This window comes from Jaculus jaculus, chromosome 1 (assembly GCF_020740685.1).
Source record: "Jaculus jaculus isolate mJacJac1 chromosome 1, mJacJac1.mat.Y.cur, whole genome shotgun sequence".
Lineage (NCBI taxonomy): Eukaryota > Metazoa > Chordata > Mammalia > Rodentia > Dipodidae > Jaculus > Jaculus jaculus.
In genome coordinates, this window is record NC_059102.1 from 274,434,259 (window position 1) to 274,453,721 (window position 19,463).

The 19,463-nt window shown below is 44.4% G+C and overlaps 1 protein-coding gene across 5 annotated transcripts; it reads left to right on the plus strand.

Moving 5' to 3' along the window:
* Positions 1-3,314: 3,314 nt before the first annotated feature.
* Positions 3,315-18,711, plus strand: Chst4 (carbohydrate sulfotransferase 4). Of its 5 annotated transcripts, none has more exons than XM_045137901.1 (3): positions 3,315-3,424; positions 16,171-16,248; positions 17,065-18,711. In XM_045137901.1, exons 2-3 carry the CDS (start codon positions 16,246-16,248, stop codon positions 18,238-18,240), a joined length of 1,179 nt encoding a protein of 392 aa, XP_044993836.1. In that variant the 5' UTR covers positions 3,315-3,424; positions 16,171-16,245; the 3' UTR covers positions 18,241-18,711. The 5 variants fall into 5 exon arrangements, with proteins under 5 accessions (XP_044993836.1, XP_044993848.1, XP_004659617.1 ...); XM_045137896.1 differs by lacking the exon at positions 3,315-3,424 and adding an exon at positions 3,519-3,604; XM_045137906.1 differs by lacking the exon at positions 3,315-3,424 and adding an exon at positions 7,138-7,221.
* The last annotated feature ends 752 nt before the right edge of the window (positions 18,712-19,463 follow it).

The window sequence follows — 19,463 nt, forward strand, 5'->3', positions numbered from 1 at the left end:
CATCTGGTTTTACGTGGGTACTGGGGAATCAAGCTCCAGTTATTAGGCTTTGCAGGCAAGTATCTTAACAACTGAGCAATCTCTCCAGCTCAGTTACTTTATTTTTATAGGATAATTTTTATTGACAATCTTTATAAATGTACATAATGTATTTTTATCACAATCCCCTCTCATTTTTTAATTCCCCCTCCTCCATACCATTCTACAAAGCCCTTCTTTCCCAACTAGTTCTTCTAGTTGATGTCTTTTTTTTTTCACCTTCCTCCCTCATCCATGATGACATGTGGATAGACCTGACATTGGGCAGGCAACAACAGCAGCTGTAAGGTCATGTGTGCAATGACTAATTGACTTTTGAATCACAAACTGAAGAGGCCAAGGTATGCAGTATCACAGAGGAAGGAGACAAGGTCGCTGTTTTGGGCAAGGGACTGTAGGAGACACTTCACGTAGTCTCTTTTAGTCATTATGATTGCCTGTTCATCATGGTGTCATAGAATAGGGGAAAACTGGAAATAATTTAAATGTCTGTCAGTGGAACACTAGAATATTATAAACCTTTTCAAAATAGCATCTTTTAGGTCAGGCATGGGAGCACCGGCCTATATTCCAGTTATTCTGGAGTCTAAGGCAGGAGGATCTCAGGTACAATATCCATCTGGACCACAGTGTGAGTTCAAGTTCAGCCTAAGCAACTTAGTAAGACCTTATCCAAAAGAAAAATGGAGAGATGGCTCAGGGGGTAAAATGTTTTATGAGGGCCTGAGCTCAGATTGAAAATGCTGAACACTGGTGAAGTAGAAGATGGATCTCAGGGGCTCATTGGTTAACCAGTCTAGCCAAATTAATGAGCTCTAGGTTCAGTGAGAGGCCCTATCTTAAAAACTAAGATGGAGAGTAACTAAGAAAGATAACCAACATCAACCTCTAGCCTACACACACACATACATGTGCACGTGCTTGTGCATCGATACACATATGAACACAGATGTACACACATACCATGCACATATATTTGCAAAAAATACAAAAGTAAATGAAAAAGGGGCTAACGATGTAACTAATGTAGTGGTCAAGTGCTTGTCTAACATATCCCTAGTAACAGAAAAAAAAATTTTTTTTCAAAAGCACTAGCTGTAGCTGCTGGGTGTAGAGGCTCACACCTGTAATCCCAACACTCCAGAGGCTGAGACAGGAGGTTCTTTCCAAGTTATAGGCCAGCCTGGTTACATAGTGAGTTCTAGGCTAAGCCAACCTGGGCAACAGAATGAGGCACTGACTCAAAACACACACACACACACACACACACACACACACACACACACACACACACACACAAAGGACTAAGGACTAGTTGAAAAGTAAATGAAGTGAATGGTCAAAGCCAACCATAGCCTTTGTCCCAAATTTCCCAAGAGATTCTAAAGAGCATATATCAAGATCCTGAGTCATAATCAAAAACAACTTCAATGCCCATGAGCAAGTGGGATAAAATCCCACATGCAACATCACATAGGAGTCAAGGCAATAGGTAACAATATGAAATGACGGTGATGATGAATCCTACAAACATGTGAAATGAAATATGGCAAGCTTAAAGGAATGCATATCATGTTACTATACCTATCAAACAGTCAAAATAAGGACAATTCAACTGTACTTTGTCAGGTATTTTATTTTTATTTGTTTATTTTGAGAGCAACATACAGAAAGTGGTAGAGGCAGAGAAAGAGAGAGAGAGAGAGAGAGAGAGAGAGAGAGAGAGAGATGGGCGCACCTGGACAGTGACATGTCAAGAGATCTATTTTTCCTTCCTGATGCAGTTAAAAAAAATTTTAATACTTAGCCAATATCGCTTTAAAAGAATACAAGCAGAATGGCCATTGTGCATTTGTATCTAATGTTCACATCTCTGCACAGAGCAGAGTCATTTTGGATGAACAGAAATTTCTCTTCTGTCTGCCAAAAGGAAACAGGAAGGGAGGTAGGGACACACAACTGAAATCAATACAAGACAGCCTTTGCAGGTTCTTGTCATTTGTGCAATGGATGGTAAGGTCGTAGGAGACATGGCCAATGGAAACCTGCCAGAGCCTGGAGTGTGTCAGAACTCATGCAGTGCCTGGCCACCCTCTCTCAAAGCCTGGAAAACAAGGCCGCAGCTGAGTTAGAAAAAGAGGTACTGGGGCTGGAGAGATGGCTTAGCGGTTAAACGCTTGCCTGTGAAGCCTAAGGACCCCGGTTCGAGGCTCGACTCCTCAGGACCCATGTTAGCCATATGCACAAGGGGACTCATGCGTTGGAGTTTGTTTGCAGTCTCTAGAGGCCCTGGCGTGCCCATTCTCTCTTCTCTCTATCTGTCTCTTTCTGTCCCTCTCTGTCTCTCTCAAATAAATAAAACAAAAATAACAAAAAAAAAAAAAAGAAAAAGAGGTACTGATACTACTCAATAATAGCTGACACTGTGTTTGTTTGTTTGTTTTTGAGGCAGGGTCTCTATCTAGCCCACACCGACCTAGAACTTACTCTGTAGCCCCAGGTTGGCCTCGAACTCAACCCAAGTGCTAGGACCAAAGGTGTGTGCCACAAGACCTAGTTCATTTGTTTGTTGTTTTAATTGCTAACACTTTTAAACTCTTATTATTGTCATAAAACTGGTCAAGGGGTTTGATGTGCATTTGTCCTAACATTCACAAAATCATTGTCCACCTTACTGTGGACTGATATTCTTGAACTCACAGAGGTACAGGGGCTTACCCATATCTCTCTGTACTCCACAACTGTTTCCTTATTTCCATGTGTATCAATTGTTTGGGACTGCTGACAACCATATAAAGTAACTTACATAAAACATGTGCTTTCCCATGAGCACAAAGCTAGTAAAAAGTAATCATCTTCAATAACTTTCTTTTTTTTTTTCCTTAGAGAGAAGCTTTTTCTCCAAACACTAGTACAACTGTACCTTCCCAGAATATATTTACACCTCTTATGAGAAGGGTGAATACATAGGGCTGAGAAATGTTACTTCCCTGGGGTGGAGTGAGCAAGCAGGTGCACAGCAGGAATAGCCTTTACACCTCCCCTTAAAGATAGATAAGAACAAGGCTTTAAAACAACCTTGTGGGCATTCTGGTTGTAACTGTCAGAAAAAAAGCCCTACCAACCTCATCTTCTGGTGCCCCAGAAGTCTCTTTTCTGCCTGCGTGCTGCCTTGAAAAGGGCCTGACCTTCAGGCTACCTTAGAGGAGTGAACATTCCAAGATCATCTCCCAAGCAGGGAGAGAAGGAAGGCTTTTCCTCCTCTGCCTTCCCCAGCCGGCCCAGAGGAGCGGCACCCCACCCAGCCACTCTCAAGTCTGGGTGTTAGAGCTGCTCATGTCAAAACTTTCCGGGAGCCAGTGCTTTCTCAAGTCCAACTTATAAGGTGGGTTGGGTTTTGTTGTTGTTTGTTTTTAATATCAAGAAGCGGGCAGTGAAATGGTTGGGTATGCAAAATGCAAGGAGGAGGAGGAAGCCGAGAGGGAGTTCCTGAGTCAGAGAACTGCTCAGCCTGGCGGGCAGTGTGCCTCTCCAACGCACTGGGGAAGCTTAAACCGCTAACAAGGTAAGAAGAGAATTCCTTTGTGGGCGCAGCTGCCTTGCAGGGCATTCTCCCAAGACTTCTGGTCAGAGTATCAGATAACTCCTGGCAGCTAAGCGGGAGATTTTGATGGCTAGAAGGATGGGGGCTAGGGAAAGGAGGGGACATGCATCTGACTTTGAACCGCCTAGAGAATCATGTAGAAAAGAAAAGCAAAGAACCTTAAGCTGACTATCTGTATCTCCCTCTCCTGCCTCCCCACCTCTAAAACATTCAACCAAGTCTCACGTGTGGGGCAGAACTATTCTGATGTACATTTTGTGGGTGGGCCCCTGACATCCGATCCTTCCAGACCCTGGCTTTGAAGCTGGGGCAGAGTTTCTGTACCTCCCCCAGCCTCTTCCCCTGTTCTCCATTGGATGCACAGGCAGGAGTACAGAGAGCACAGATGGGGCACCCTATGACCTGTAATCAGGTGAGGGTTCTGTTCAGTGCGATCTTAGCTAATGAGTCAGTTAATCAAAGATCACTGGAGAAGTGGCTACCACTACCCTCAATATCCAATGGGATTGTTGCTTTAACTGCCCTTTGCAGGTCTTTGAAGGTTGAAAAAGTGGTATGATGTAAAACAGGATGAAGTTATGGTTGTTCAGCCTATCAGTTAAGGTAGAGAGGAATGGGCTTGGACAAGTGTGAATTTGCAATCATAACTGGAATCATTTTATATGTGTAAAATAAAAATAATGCCTTTCCCAGCCTTCCTTCCCCCGCCCATGTCAGTGAGGGTATCTCAAACAATAAAACACCCTCTAGAATGTTTGTCCACTGGGTCATTCATTGGCAGACATTTCTTTAGCACCTGCTATGTACCAGGCAGTATTCATACCACTAAGTACAGCACTAGCCAGGTCCCAGGCCAGACCTCCTAGCATTCTTAGGCTAGTTAAGCATACTTTCTGCCAAGTGCTGGGCTTGCAATCCCTGTGGGAGGGAGAAGCCAGAGTCTTGTGCCTTTGAGGCCAGTATGCGAGAGTTTGTTTCATAGTGACCCTTTGTGCTAGAGGTTAGCTCCACAAGTCTCCCAGGTCTACGGGCTGTCTGTGATGAGGACAGCACCCCATCTAGCTCTGTGCTCTCTGTTCGTGCAATTATCTTCTATCATTTCTAATTGCCACAGACATAATTCCACCGTGGAATCTAAATTAGGGATACACCAAGTTGTTAGAATCTAGGCCCTTAAGTTGATATATGCTTATGTTAGTTAGGATTTCTCATTTTGTTTCTAAAAGCCTACCTGCTACCAATGACACCATTCATCGATCATTCAGCCCTCTGCAGTCAGGCTGCTGGGTGAAGGATGAAATGCTCCATCCTGGTATCCTCTTCCTCCATGCACCTTACCTAGGTTTTCCCTCAGCATTACCCTTGGGTGATGTTTTTAAGATTCTAAAGTTCTCATGACTTTTCCTTTGGGTGTTAATATGATGCTAATCACCTCCCACTGCAGCAGAATGTGTTCAAGTCACTTCGGTGGGGATGATGGATGTGCTGAGTTTGGCTTTGGCTGTTGCCTGTCCACCCAGTAACTGAGCTGATGAATGCAAGGCAGCCTGGTATCTGCAATAGCATTTTCCTCTGCACTGTGTGTCAGGGGGAGGGGTGGTACATGCATGTGTATGACTTTGTATGTTTGTCAGCACATGTGCATGTGGAGACCAAAGGTCAATGTCAGGTATCTTCAAAACCATGCTGCACGTAATTGTGTGCAAGAGAGAGAAAGAGAGAAATGGTGTATGCATATATATGTGCATGTGCCTCATGTGCATGTGTAAGGTCAGAGGAAAGAGCTGGATGGTCTTCTATGATAAATCATCTATGTACTTCCTTCAGACAGGTTCTCTTCCTCAACTGGGAGCAAGCCCCAATGGTTCTCTGGTCTCTACTCCCCTGCACCTCCCCTCCCACACACACTGGAGTTACAGACATGTATAGCCACACCCAGCTTTTTACATGGATTCTGGGGAGGTGAATTTGGTGACCTCTTGCCTAGAGGCCCTTGTTCTTAAGAGACAAGTGCTCTTAAATGCTGAGCCATCTCCCTAGCCTTCCACCTTATTTTATGAGACAGAGTAGAGTCTATCTCACTAAACCTGGAGCTCACCAATTTAGCTAGACAAACTAGCTAGTAAGACCAAGGGATTCCCGTTTCCCTGTTTTCCCCACCCCAATGCTAGAGTTACAGGCATGCATTGCCACACCAAGCTTTATTCATGGGTGCTGGGGATCAAAGCTCAGGTCCTTATGTTTGCATGGTGTGATAGTTTGAATAAATGACCCCCAACATATTCAGTGTTTCATTACTTTATAGTTTGCATTTGCAGCCACCTGGCTGGAGGTGGTGTCACTAGGCGGGTCTTAAGGTATAGTGGTAGGTTTGAGATTTCAATCTAAAGATATGCAAAGTGTGCCTAGCTAGAGTTCCTAAAGTGTGCTGTGCTGTGTGGCTTTTGGCTTGTGGCTTATGCTTCTCTCTCTGCTTGGACCTGTGAAGGCAGGCCAACTTCTTTTGCCATTATGGAACTTACCCTGAATCTATCTATAAGCATCAATAAATCCCTTCCTCCATAACTGTTTATTTTGCCAATATTTTGTTGAGAATTTTTGCATCTATGTTCATGAGGGATAATGGTCTGTAATTTTCTTTTTTTTGTTCTATCTTTGCCTGGTTTTGGTATCAGGGTGATGCTGGCTTCATAGAAGGAGTTTGGTAGAATTCATTCCTTTTCTATATTTTGGAAAAGTTTAAGAAGCATTGATGTTAGTGCTTTCATGAAGGTCAGGTAAAATTCACCAGTGAATCCATCTGGGCCTGGACTTTTTTTAGTTGGGAGATTTTTGATAATTGCTTGGATCTCCATACTTGTTATAGGTCTATTTAAGTGGTTAATCACATCTTGATTTCATTTAGGTAGGTCATATAAATCAAGCAAATCATCCATTTTTTCAGATATTCAAACTTAGTGGAGTATATGTTCTGATAGTATGTCCCTATGATTTTTTTAATTTCTCTGGTATCTGTTGTGATGGGTCCTTCCTCCATAATTGTGCCTGGTCTGGAAGTTCATCTCAGTGAGCCTAAAGCTGTCTGCTACACATGGAAAGCTCTTTATTGACTTGAACCATCTCTAGACCTCTGGCTTTTCAATAAAATCTTTCTAAAAAATTTTTTTCAGCCGGGCATGGTGGCGCATGCCTTTAATCCCAGCACTCGGGTGGCAGAGGTAGGAGGATTGCTGTGAGTTTGAGGCCAGCCTGGAGATGACAGAGTGAATTCAAGGTCAGCCTGGACCAGAGTGAGATCCTACCCTGAAAAAAAATTTTTTTTTCATATTTTTCCTCTTCATTTGAATGACTAATGTTGACTGTAGAAGCTGTGTTTTAGAGCAAGGTAAGCTATGACTACTATTCAGTGTGGATACTATGTTTTAGAATAAGGTAAAGTGCACTGTTGCTTCAAAACCATGCATCTAGTGCTATCCTCTTGTTCCATGCAGCCAAGACAGTTCTATGCTCAATACTCAGGGAACCACCTCAATCTGAATCACAGATTACTAGACTGTCCATGTGCCTTTTAAAAAAGGGTAAGTTTTTTTTTTTTTTTTAAGAATTCATGATGATAGGGGGAGTGGCTGGGGGTGTAGAGCAGTTGGTAGAATGCTTGCTTAGCATTCATGAGCCTCTGGGTTTGATGACCAGCATTGCATTAAGAAGATGTGGCAGGCAGTGCATGCATATACTCACACTGGGGAGGTGGAAGCAGGAAGAACAGAAGTTCATGTCATCCTTGGCTATATAGTAAGTTTGGGGACAGCCTAGGATACATGAAACTGTGTCTCAAACAAACAAAAAAATCCCAGGGGGCTGGAGAGATGAGTGGTGAAGCTTGCCTGTGAAGGCTAAGGACACCAGTTCGAGGCTCTATTCCCCAGGACCCATGTAAGCCAGATTCACATGGTGGTGCATGTATATGGAGTTCGTTTGCAGTAGCTGGGGGCCCTGGTGTGCTTTCTCTCTCTCTCTCTTTCTCTCTCTGTCTGTCACTCTCAAATAAATAAAATAAAAATTAAAAAAAATGTTAAAACCAACTTTTTGGTTTTTCTGCTTTCTAGTAATTTGGCTGCCTGTTTACACTCTCAGCTGTTTACTGGCTTTTTTTTTTTTTAATTCATTCAGCCAGTATTTAAGGAGTCCTGATTGTTTGTGGAAGTGTTATAAACCAGTGAATGCGATATGACATGGATGCTCCTTAAGTCACTGCAGCTCAGTGGGACACTGGGTACTGCGCAGCTGTGTCCTGTGCAGTGCACGTGCAATGGGCATTCAGGAGGAAGTGGGATGGCTTTCTTTAGGGAAGAATGAGGTGATGTGCAGCCTCTTGAAGGAAGAGCAGCAGTCCTATAAATGTCTCAGGGCTTCTCAGTAGTAGGGTAGGCTTGAAAGTTTGGTGCCTAAGGAGGGAAAAGACAGGAAGTCAAAGATCAGACCAATTAGGACCCTCTCACAAGGTGTGGGGATTTTTGTTGAATCCTGTAGATTGCTGAGGAATATTAAAGTACAGGAGTGACAGACTTGTGCTTTAAAAAGAGTTTTGGCAGGGGAGGAGCTGGCTCAGTGAGTGAAGTGTTTGCCTGCACAAGCATGAGAACCTGAGTTCAGTTCCCCTGCACCCACGTGAAAATGCTGGGTGTGATGGCACACACCTGTAATTCAAACACTGGGAGGTTATAGACAGGAGGATCCCTGGGGCTTGCTATCTAGCTTGTGTAGCCAAAGTGGTATTGCTCTGGTTTCATGAGAGATTGTCGTAGAAAATAAGGTGAACTGTAATGGAGGAAGATACCTGACATCGGCCTCTGGTCTCCACATGTATGTGCACACATGAGCACAAACACATATGCACATATGCACCACACACGTACACACCATACATAATATGCACTCAAGAATTTACTTAATTCAAAAAGAAAGTTTGGAGCAGCACTGGGTGATGGGACAACTGACAGACAGAAAAGAAAAGCCTCCATTCAAAGCCATGCTAGAGGTGAGCAGACTAGAAATTCCTGCAGTTGGGGGGCTTGATCAAGCATGTAACTGAAGGAGTTCTTTTTCTCCAGGGAGCCTGCTTACACTCCCTGGTGACCTATACCCCTCGCTCCTGTCAGGACCCAAGATCATCTGATGCCTCCATTGCTGATTTCAGTCCCTACCAAAATGAGCTTTGCTTGAGACGTACCTAGAATGTTCCCTCATGGTCCGAATGGCCCACCATGTGATGGCCACAGTCCAGAGACCAGGGGTGGGACTGGCTTCACAAATGCTCATTCTTTATGACCAAGGAAAGTAAGTACTCATGGGCAGAGGGCTGGAGACGTGGCTCAGTGATAGAGCACTCGTCTAATATGCACCAGGTACCCCTCTCTAAAAAGAAAAGATAGAAACAGCAGAGGAAGAAGCCCCAGGGCTTCCACGGGAATTCCTGACAACCAGGAACAACTGAGGGCAATAGAGACCCTAGCAGTTGGCATGCAAAGATAACACATGGCCAGCAAGCGGTCCAGGACAGAACTGGGATGGAGGGAAAGGTTTGTGTTCCTAATCCCCAGTGAATGGGTCAGCAAACAGAACTTTGGAAAGTCAGCGATAAGCCCTGGACGCCAGGATGTCTGTCTGGAGATCATAAAACTTACCCAGCTACCTTGACAGAAAGCAGTCTGCTGACTTATGACCCTGGGAGAGCTAGGTACCTGGAGAAGCAGCTGGAGTTCATCACTCCACTACCCCCTCCCCTCTTTTTGCCAGAACAACCCTACTCCCACCCTAAGGCTAATAAATCCTCCTGCCAAATGCCACCAGGACTGCTGAAACATGGAACATTTCTCTGAGACATTAATAAAGTCTGCTCCTTGCCATGGAGGCTTATACCTACTTTTTCCTTTCAAACTCACCTCCCAACTTTGTCCTTACACCCAGGATATGTTTGCTTTTTCCTAAAGTGATTTCAGGCTCTGCTTGTAAAGTTCTATCCTGTCTCTAGATTTGTCCAGAGGTCACGTTTACCTTTTCTCATTTTCCTCTCCCTATTGCTCCATTGCTTCCTGTCTTTGTTCCATACCTTTTCTCCTGTCCACTTGCTCACTCAAGTCCCATTCTCTGTCTAAGAGAACAGGAGGGGAGATGTCCTTGGACCATTATCAGTAATGGCCTAATTTCTAATTATTTCCTTTTGGACTTGAGTTTTAGGAACTAGGAGCATATTTTAGCTGGTCATCTCCTAATTCAAGAGGTCAAGACAGCAAGCAGGATTTACCTTTTGCTTATAATCCCCTGGCAGGTAGTAAAGTGGTATGTTTGTGTGTGTTCATGTGCATTCATGTGCAGGTGTGTGTGTGTGTGTACCAGCAGTTAACATCTGGTATCTTTTTCGGTTACTCTCCACTTTATTTTGGGAGCAGGGTCTCTCACAGAACTTGGAGCTCACTAATTCAACCAGATTAGCTCGCCAGTTCTGGGTGCTAGGGATCCAAACTTAGTTCTCATGCCCATGTGACAAGCACTTTACTGACTGAACCATCTCCCCAGCCCCCACAAAGTAGTTTTTGGACACAAGAAGAGCAAATCCTTACCTTTTGGTACATCTAGAGAAAAAAATGTTGCTGGGAACAAATGGCAGAAATAGGGGTTTTCTGCCACTACACACAAGGCTGACTGGAGCCTGACACACTTCCCTCAAGGTTCAGGGGAATTCCAAGGGAAGCCCAGAAACTGGCAAAGCATGACCTACCTCTTAAGCAAGTTATAAACTTCAAGAGTCCCCTTTGCAGCTGCCCACTTCCTCCTCCAAAATCCACTCTCTGCTATCTCTGATGCCACTGCACCACCAGTACAGAGAAGGGCTCATAGTGGGGTGAAGGCTGCCTGGCAGTGATGTCCAGGTTCTATGCACAGGACTGTCCTAACTCAGCAGTTCTCTTCTGGGGATGTCTCTTACCTGCAAAGGCCATCACTGAAACACTCGAAGTAACAACAGATTAGAAACAACATCCATGGGAAACTGTCCAGGTAAACTGATGTATATCCATACAATAGAAGTATATGCAGTAAGTTAAGCAGCAGTTAAGGTATTTTCCAGCAAAATCAAAGGACCTCGGTTCGATCTCCGGGACTCACATAAGCCAGATGCATAAGGCGCCACGTGTGTCTGGAGTTTGTTTGCAGTGGCTGGAGGCCCTGGTTTGCCTATTCTCTCCCTCTCTCTCTTTCCCTCTCTCACTCAATCAAATAAATAAACAAATTTTTAAAAATTTTTCTAAAAAGGAAGCCGGGCGTGGTGGCGCTCGCCTTTAATCCCAGAACTCTGGAGACAGAGGTAAGAGGATGTGAGTTAGAGGCCACCCTGATACTACATAGTGAATTCCAGGTTAGCCTGGGCTACAGTGAGACCCTACCTTGAAAAAAAACAAAAAAACTTTTTTAAAGGAAGGAAAGGGAGTACATATATATTAGAATTTCCTTATGTGTAATTGTAACAACTGAAATAAGATGTATATAAAAAAAAATAAAGCCAGTGTTTTGCAGGGGTAATTTGAGAAGTGGGAAAGTTAGGGATAGCTATGTGTGGAGGCTTGATTCAGGTGTCCCCCATAAACTTAGGGGTTCTGAATGCTAGGTTCCCAGCTGATGGAGATTTGTGAATTAACAACTCTTACAGGCAGTGTATTGTTGGGGGCGGGCTCATGGGTACTATAGCCAGTTTTCCCTTTCCAGTATTTGGCACACTCTCCTGTTTCTGTTGTCCACCTGATGTTGGCCAGTAAGTAACGTCCACTCTCTTCTCATGCCATCATTTTCCCTGCCATAGTGGAGCTTCCCCTCAAGTCCGTAAGCCAAAATAAACCTCTTTTTTCCCACAAGCTACTTTGATTGGGTGATTTCTACCAACAATGCAAATCTGACTGCAACAGTAAAGTGGTACCAAGGAGTGGGATTACTGCTAGACACCTGACTATGTGGCTTTGGCCTTTTGGAGCTGATTTTTGAGAGGAATGTGGAAGGATTTGAAACCTTGGCCTAAGCGATGCCTTGCACTGCTATAAGTACAGCTTGATAGACTATTTTCGTCAGAGTTGGAAAACCTGAATGCAGTGAGAACTATGGACTGTGAGGTTTGGCTTATGAGAGTGAGAAAGAGCTTTGCCTGGGACTGGGTTAGAAGTAGTTTGTGAGAGAGGCTTGCTGTTACAGTCATGTCCTGAGAAGTTATGTAGGGTTGTATTGCATAGAAATAGACTGGTGTGGACAAAAAAAATGGAATCTTTGGGCCTAAACTGCTGCCCATTCATGTGCAATTGTTTGAGAGGTTACAACCATTGAGATTGGGCCAGCTGACATACACTGGGGCAACAGGAAGAATGTAGACTTCTTTGAAGGGGCCTGAGTGTTCAAGAAGTGTCCTGATCTTCAAAATCTGATTTGTTCCCCCCTGGATTAACAAATTGGCACCCTACCTGGTATTGTGGTGTATAAGAAATGCAGGAAAGAGAGGGTCATTGAGTTTGCAACACGGTCTTGTGTTTTGGAAATGGCCATGGGTAGTGTGAAGCAGGTTTGCTGGATGCCTTCATGGAGATGCCGATGTAGCCGAGAGAATGAAAGGGGGGTTGCAGTGGAGACCCAGTGAAGATGCAGGGACCATAAGATAGCTGCTAAGGAAAGCTGCTGACCCCACATCAAGTTTTCCAGGACAGTGTGTAACCTAGCTGGAGGGACAGAATTAGAACTCCAGAGAATTATTGCTGGTTAGAATTATTGGACTTGGAAACTTTTTACTGACTAGAGTTGTTGGACTTAGAGCTACAGAATTTGATGTTTGCCCTGCTTGGTGTTTTTTTTTTTTTTTTAATTTGTTTGATATTTTATTTATCTAGTTTTGCTTTTCAAGGTAGAGTCTCACTCTAGCCCAGGCTTACCTGGAATTCACTATGTAGTCTCAGGGTGGCCTCAAACTCGGTGATCCTCCTACTTCTGCCTCCTAAGTGCCGGGATTAAAGGTATGCGCCACCATGCCCAGCATGCTCTGGTTGTCTTAAATCTTATATTGGTTGAATATTTCTTTGCTATGTCCAATGTCATCTTTTGCAGTGTGAATGCTTATTCTGTGCCATTATGGGCTTGGGGGGCATATTTTTGGTATTATGGCTCATTATAAGACCTTGAATTATGGGGATGGTTGAACATAATTAGGATTGATTTTAAAATGTGGAGACAGGCTGGAAACAGCTTACCAGTTAAGGCACTTGCCTACAAAGCCAAAGGACCCAGGTTCTATTCCCCAGTACCCATGTAAGCCAGATGCACAAGATGGCACATCCATCTAGAGTTCATTTGCAGTAGCTAGAGGCCCTGGTGTGCCCATTCTCTCTCTCTCTCTCTCTCTCTTTGTATCTCTCATAAATAAATAAGTAAAAATATTTTTTTTATATGAGGGCTTTGAAAGTTGGGCTGAATGCATTGCATTTTACATCATGGATGGTTAACAGTTTATGGGGGCCAGAGGCAGAATGTGGTAGATTGATTCAGGTGTCCCCATAACTTACATGTTCTGAATGCTAGGTTCCCAGCTGATGGAGATTTGGGAATTAATGCCTCTTGGGGACAGTGTATTGTTGGGAGTGGAGATATGTATGTGATATATATAGATAGATAGATATAGATATAGATATAGATATAGATATAGATATAGATATAGATATAGATATAGATATAGATATAGATATAGATATACACACATAGATACATACATACACATCTCCCTGTTTCCCCTTGCCAGTGTTTGGCACACTCTCCTGTTCCTGTTCCTATGATGTTGGGTAGGAAGTTATATCCACCCTCTGCTCAAGCCATCATTTTCTCTGCCATTGTGGAGCTTCCCCTTGAGGCTGTAAGTCAAAATAAACCTTATTTTTTCCTGCTGCTCTTGGTTGGGTGATTTCTACCAGCAATGTGAACCTGACTGCAATAGTATAGAGGTAGACTTTTCACTCTACACCATTGACATAAAAACTGCCTGTTACACATAGAAAAATGGTTATCAATTCAGTGACTACTAAAATTCTTATGCTTAGGGCTTGGGAGATGGCTCAAGTGCTAAGATGCTTACTGCACAAGCATGAGGATATGAGTTTGCATCCTACCACCCACGTCAATGCTTGGCATGGCACATGCACCTGCAATAAGTGGGCCTCTGGGGCAAGATGACTAGTTAGACTAATGTAGTTGTGTAGTTGGCATGTGGAGACATTTTTAAATCAATCCTAATTATGTTCAACCATCCCCATAATTCAAGGTCTTTTAATGAGCCATAATCCAAAAAAAATGCCCCCAAAACCCATAATGGCACAGAATAAACATTCACACTGCAAAAGATGGAATTGGACATAGCAAAGAAATATTCAACCTATATAAGATTTAAGACAACCAGAGCATGCCAGGCATGGTGATGCACACCTTTAATCCCAGCACTCAGGAGGCAGAGGTAGGATGATCATTGTGAGTTCGAGGCCACCCTTAGACTACATAGTGAATTCTGGGTGTTGCAGTCCGGTTCGCATTGCTGGTAGAAATCACCCAACCAAGAGTAGCTTCTGGGAAAAAGAGGTTTATTTTGCCTTACAGGCTCAAGGGGAAGCTTCACGATGGCAGGGGAAAACGATGGCATGAGCAGAGGGTGGACATCACCCCCTGGCCAACATAAGATGGAACACAGCAACAGGAGGGTGTGCCAAACACTGGCATGGGGAAACTGGCTATAAATCCCATAAGCCCGCCCCCAACAATACACTCCCTCCAGGAGGCATTAATTCCCAAATCTCCATCAGCTGGGAACCTAGCATTCAGAACACCTAAGTTTATGGGGGACACCTGAATCAAACCACCACACTGGGTAAGCCTGGGCTAGACTGAAAATCTCCCTTGAAAAGCTAAGGCAGGAGGATTACTGTGAGACTGAGGCCAGCCTATCTCAAAACAGCTATAAAAACAAAACAAAAACTGTTTAAAAAAAGAATATAGCAAGAAGAAAAAGAGACTCTTAGAATTGGGAACACAGCTAAATTACCCACCCTTGTAAGACTTTACAGGTAGAAACAAGTGCCTAACAATGTGTAAGTTGTTTATAGTACTTGGGCCTGGCATATGCAGGGTAAGTACTCTACTACTGAATTAGTTCCTCTTTTATTTATTTAATTTTCTAAAACCTTTTTATTTATTTGTTTGAGAGAGAGAAAGAGGCAGATAGTGAAAGAGAAAATGGGTGTGCCAGGTCTTTCAGCTTCTGCAAATGAACTCTAGATGCATGTGCCACCTTGTGCATCTGGCTTATGTAGGTCTGGAGGAATTGAACCTGAGTCCTTTGGTTTCACAGGCAATTGCCTTAACCACTAAGCAATCTTTCTAGTCCTATTTAATTTTTTGAGAGGGAATCCAACTAAGTTTCTCAGGTAGACTTTGAACTTGCAATTCTCCTGTCTCAGTCCCCCATGGAGCTGGGATTGTAGGTATGTGCCACCATTCCCAGAAATTAAATCTGTGATAATATTTATGATTACAGCACTTGTGATAAGGAAAATAACAGACCTGGATCTTGTTTCTCTTCTTTATTGAATCTAGAAGGGAGAATTTCTTGGGTACACAGTGATATACAAATTAGCATACCTTCTTGCTATCAATATTTACACTATGTATAACAGCTATTGTGTCTCTTGGTTTCTATGTATGTCAGGAAGTCACTCAAAATAACCCAGAAGCTTGTAGGAAAGAAGATTAAAAATCTCTAGGGGCTGGAGAGATGGCTTAGTGGTTAAGGCACTTGTCTGCAAAGCCAAAGGACCTTGGTTTGATTCCCCAGTACCCACATAAGCCAAATGTACAAGGTGGTGCATGCATCTGGAGTTCATTTGAAGTGGCTGGAAGCCCTGGCATGTTCATTCTCTTTCTCCCTTTCCCTCTCTCAAAAATAAACAAATAAACAAAAACTTAAAAAGTCTCTAAGAATGGGGATGGAGAGAGATGGTTTAGAGGTTAAGGCGCTTGCCTGCAAAGCCTAAGAACCCATGTTCAACTCTTGAGGTCCCATGAAGCCAGGCGCTCAAGGTGACACAAGTGTGCACAGTTGCACATGTGCACAAGGTGGCACACATGTCTGGAGTTTGATTACAGTGGCTGGAGGCCCTGGCACAGCAATATTCTCCCTCCCCCCCTCAATAAAAAAAGCCAGTCTGTTGGGCATGCCTCAAAAAAAAAAAAATTCTCTAGGAATGGTAGTCTAGCATGGCACTTGGAACCAGGGTCTTTTTCAAATATGAAATAAACCTGGTGATGAAAGGAGTAAGGTCAGGGGTTCCTCCAGCTTGTATGGGCTTTCTGGTGAGTCACAAAATGGAATAGCTTTCTTTAAATATTTAACAACTAACAACTGGAAGACAGTCTTCATGTACTCTTCTTGTTGGACCAACATACTTTCCTGTCACCTACAGAATTTTGGTAATAAGTATCTGAATGCGTTGATGAGCTGGCATCCCTAGGACTGTAAAGTGCACAACGGCCTAGCCATGGTAAGCAGTCCTGGGGAGGATGTGTGAGCTGCTCAAACATTCCCTCGGCAGAAGTACAGTGACTAAGCTGCCATACGTATCATGAATACAGCTGGCTCACCACACTTTCACAGTCAGCTCATAAGGAGACAGTGATTCTGTCGCAAAGTAGATTTGGGTGATTTATTTATTATTTACACAGAGAGGTCAACATTAGATCAGCTCCTTCATGCTCTTTAGCCCCACAGAGGAGACCAAGTCAGAGGGACCTCGGTGATAAATGCCATGCATGGCTATGCCACTGAGGATCCACTCTAAATCCAGGCAACATCACAGCCTGCAGCCCTAGCCTTCAGGGGATTGAAGTAGAAAGCTCTGGGCTATGTCAGAATGCCTGAGAGCAGTTTCTTGCTGGATAGCTCATCTTCCTTAGTTCCCGGAGACTCACAAGGCCACAGCTCAGCCAGACTGAGGCCCAACTTGACCTTCGTGGCCTGTGAAGATACACTCCGGCTGTCATACTGGAGTCCTTCCCACCATGTGGATTAAATATAGTGCAGGCATTCTTAGAGGTCCAACAGACAGGAAACACTGGGATAGGGCGGGAGATGGTAGGGGGAGTAAAGATGCTAACATGCAGAATTCAGTGACATACACACTGCAAGGGACCGGAATTAATCTGGAGCAGGATTTAGTCAAGTGATTACATGAATATTCTGGTTTTTCACATTTCTCCTTGGAGGGGGCGGGCAGGGAGAAAGTGGCTTTGACTAGGAAGTGGTCTGAAAGTCGATGCCAAAACAGCCTAACTCAGCTCCTTCTGTTTGCCCCTTAAAGGCCTTCTTCTTCCACAGGATGCTGCTGTCCAGGAAGGCCCGGCTCCTGGTGATTCTGGGTTCCCAGATGGTGCTCTTTGGGCTCTTCTTCCACATGTCTGGCCACAACTTCTTGTCCAGGAAGCAGGAGCCCAAGCCCAAGCATGTGCTTGTCCTGTCTTCCTGGCGCTCGGGCTCTTCCTTTGTGGGGCAGCTTTTCAGTCAGCACCCTGATGTCTTCTACCTGATGGAACCAGCCTGGCACGTGTGGATGACCTTCACCCACAGTACGGCCCAGAGGCTTCAGATGGCTGTACGAGATTTGCTGCGGTCCATCTTTCTGTGTGACATGAGCGTCTTTGATGCCTACATGAATCCCGGCCCTCGGAAACAGTCCAGCCTCTTCCAGTGGGAGCAGAGCCGGGCCCTGTGTTCACCACCCGCCTGTGACGTCTTTCCTGGAGACATGATCATCTCACCTGTGCACTGCAAGGCCCTGTGCAGCCGGCAGCCCTTCGAGATGGTAGAGAAGGCCTGCCGCTCTCACAGCTACGTGGTGGTCAAGGAGGTGCGATTCTTCAGCCTGCAGGCCCTCTACCCACTGCTCACAGACCCTTCTCTTGACCTGCACATTGTGCACCTGGTCCGGGATCCCCGGGCTGTGTTCAGATCCCGGGAACACACCACTGCAGAGCTCATGATTGACAGTCACATTGTGTTGGGGCAGCACACGCTCAAGGAGAAGGACCAGCCCTATGCTGCCATGCAGATAATCTGCAAAGGCCAGAAGGACATAATCAAAGCCATCCAGGCCTTGCCCAAAGCCCTGCAGAGGAGATACGTGCTCATGCGTTATGAGGACCTGGTCCGAGACCCCTTGGCCCAGACTTCCCAGATGTATGAATATGTGGGGTTGAAATTCTTGCCCCATCTCCAGACTTGGGTGTATAACCTCACCCGTGGCAAGGGTATGGGTGGGCATGCTTTCCACACAAATGCCAGGGATGCCCTCAATGTCTCCCAGGCTTGGCGCTGGTCCTTGCCTTATGAAAAGGTTTCACAACTTCAGCAAGTCTGTGGTGATGCTATGGATTTGCTGGGCTATATCCAGGTCAGATCCCAGCAAGAGCAGGTCAACCTATCACTGGATCTTCTGTCTTCCTCCAATGCCTTGGAACATGTTTACCAAGATGGTTGAGGGGGCTCTGTTGTCATCTGGCTCCAGCCTCCACCATGTCCACTGAATGCTTCTGAGCCTTCACTGTGTCTGTAGATACCCACACTTGCTAAGCGCCCATTATGCCCACACAGCCTCAAGTAGAGGGATCTTTATGCCTGTATGCCTATTATACTTCATCTTCACCCAAAGGCCAAGAAGCAATTATGTCTCTACAGAAACGACTCAGGAGCCCTATGAGCAGCACATTTCCCACATGAAACAGGGGCACTGCCTTTCTTCTCTTCTGGACTTTCTTACCTGCATAAGCTTTGAGACTCTATGGCCTGAAGGCCTACTGGACACCAAGCAGTATCTATGGAATAAGTCTGTATATAAACCTCCTTGTCCACATCTTGCCCAATGAGAAAGTAGAGAAAGAAATTAAAAAAAAAAAAAAAAAAAACATAGCCAGGCATGGTGTCACACACTTTTAATCCCAGCACTCAGGAGGCAGAGGTAGGAGGACTGCTGTGAGTTTGACACCACCCTGAGACTACAGAGTGAATTCCAGGTCAGCTCAAAAAAAAAAAAAAAAAAAAAAAAAAACAGAAACACAATCTTTCACCAAAGAGCTCCCAGCATCTTCCACAGAGACCTAAACCCTCAGAGTTCTGGCAGGTCCAAGGAAGGACATGGGTCGGACGCTAAACTGTGAGTTTGCCATCACAGCTAAGCTATCATAAGCATGAAACACACTCTCTGTACAACAGTCCCAGTGTTTAAGTTCTGGGGGTGGCTGGGCTCAATTTGTATGGTATTTCCCCTTGGTGTTTTCCTACCTCATGGAAGACTGACCTGTGAGGATATTCCCTAGTAAAGGGAAGATCTGAAATAATATGCTAATTACTAGTATTGAAGGCTCATTCTTGTCTTAATGATCTTTATAGTTTTTCTTTATTTTTATTTTGATCATTTTATTATATTTTTTAGAGTAAGAGAGCAAGAGAGAGAATTGGTGTGCCAGGGCTTCAGCCACTGAAATCAAACTCCAGACATGTGTGCCACCTAGTGGGCATGTGTGACCTTGTGCTTGCCTCACCTTTGTGCATCTGGCTTACGTGGGATCTGGAGAGTCAAGTATGGGTCCTTAGGCTTTGCAGGCAAGCACCTTAACTGCTAAGCCATCTCTCCAGCCCTATAGTTTATTTTTAACTTTCACTATTATCTATCACCAATGTACATAAGAATCATGACAATATTTG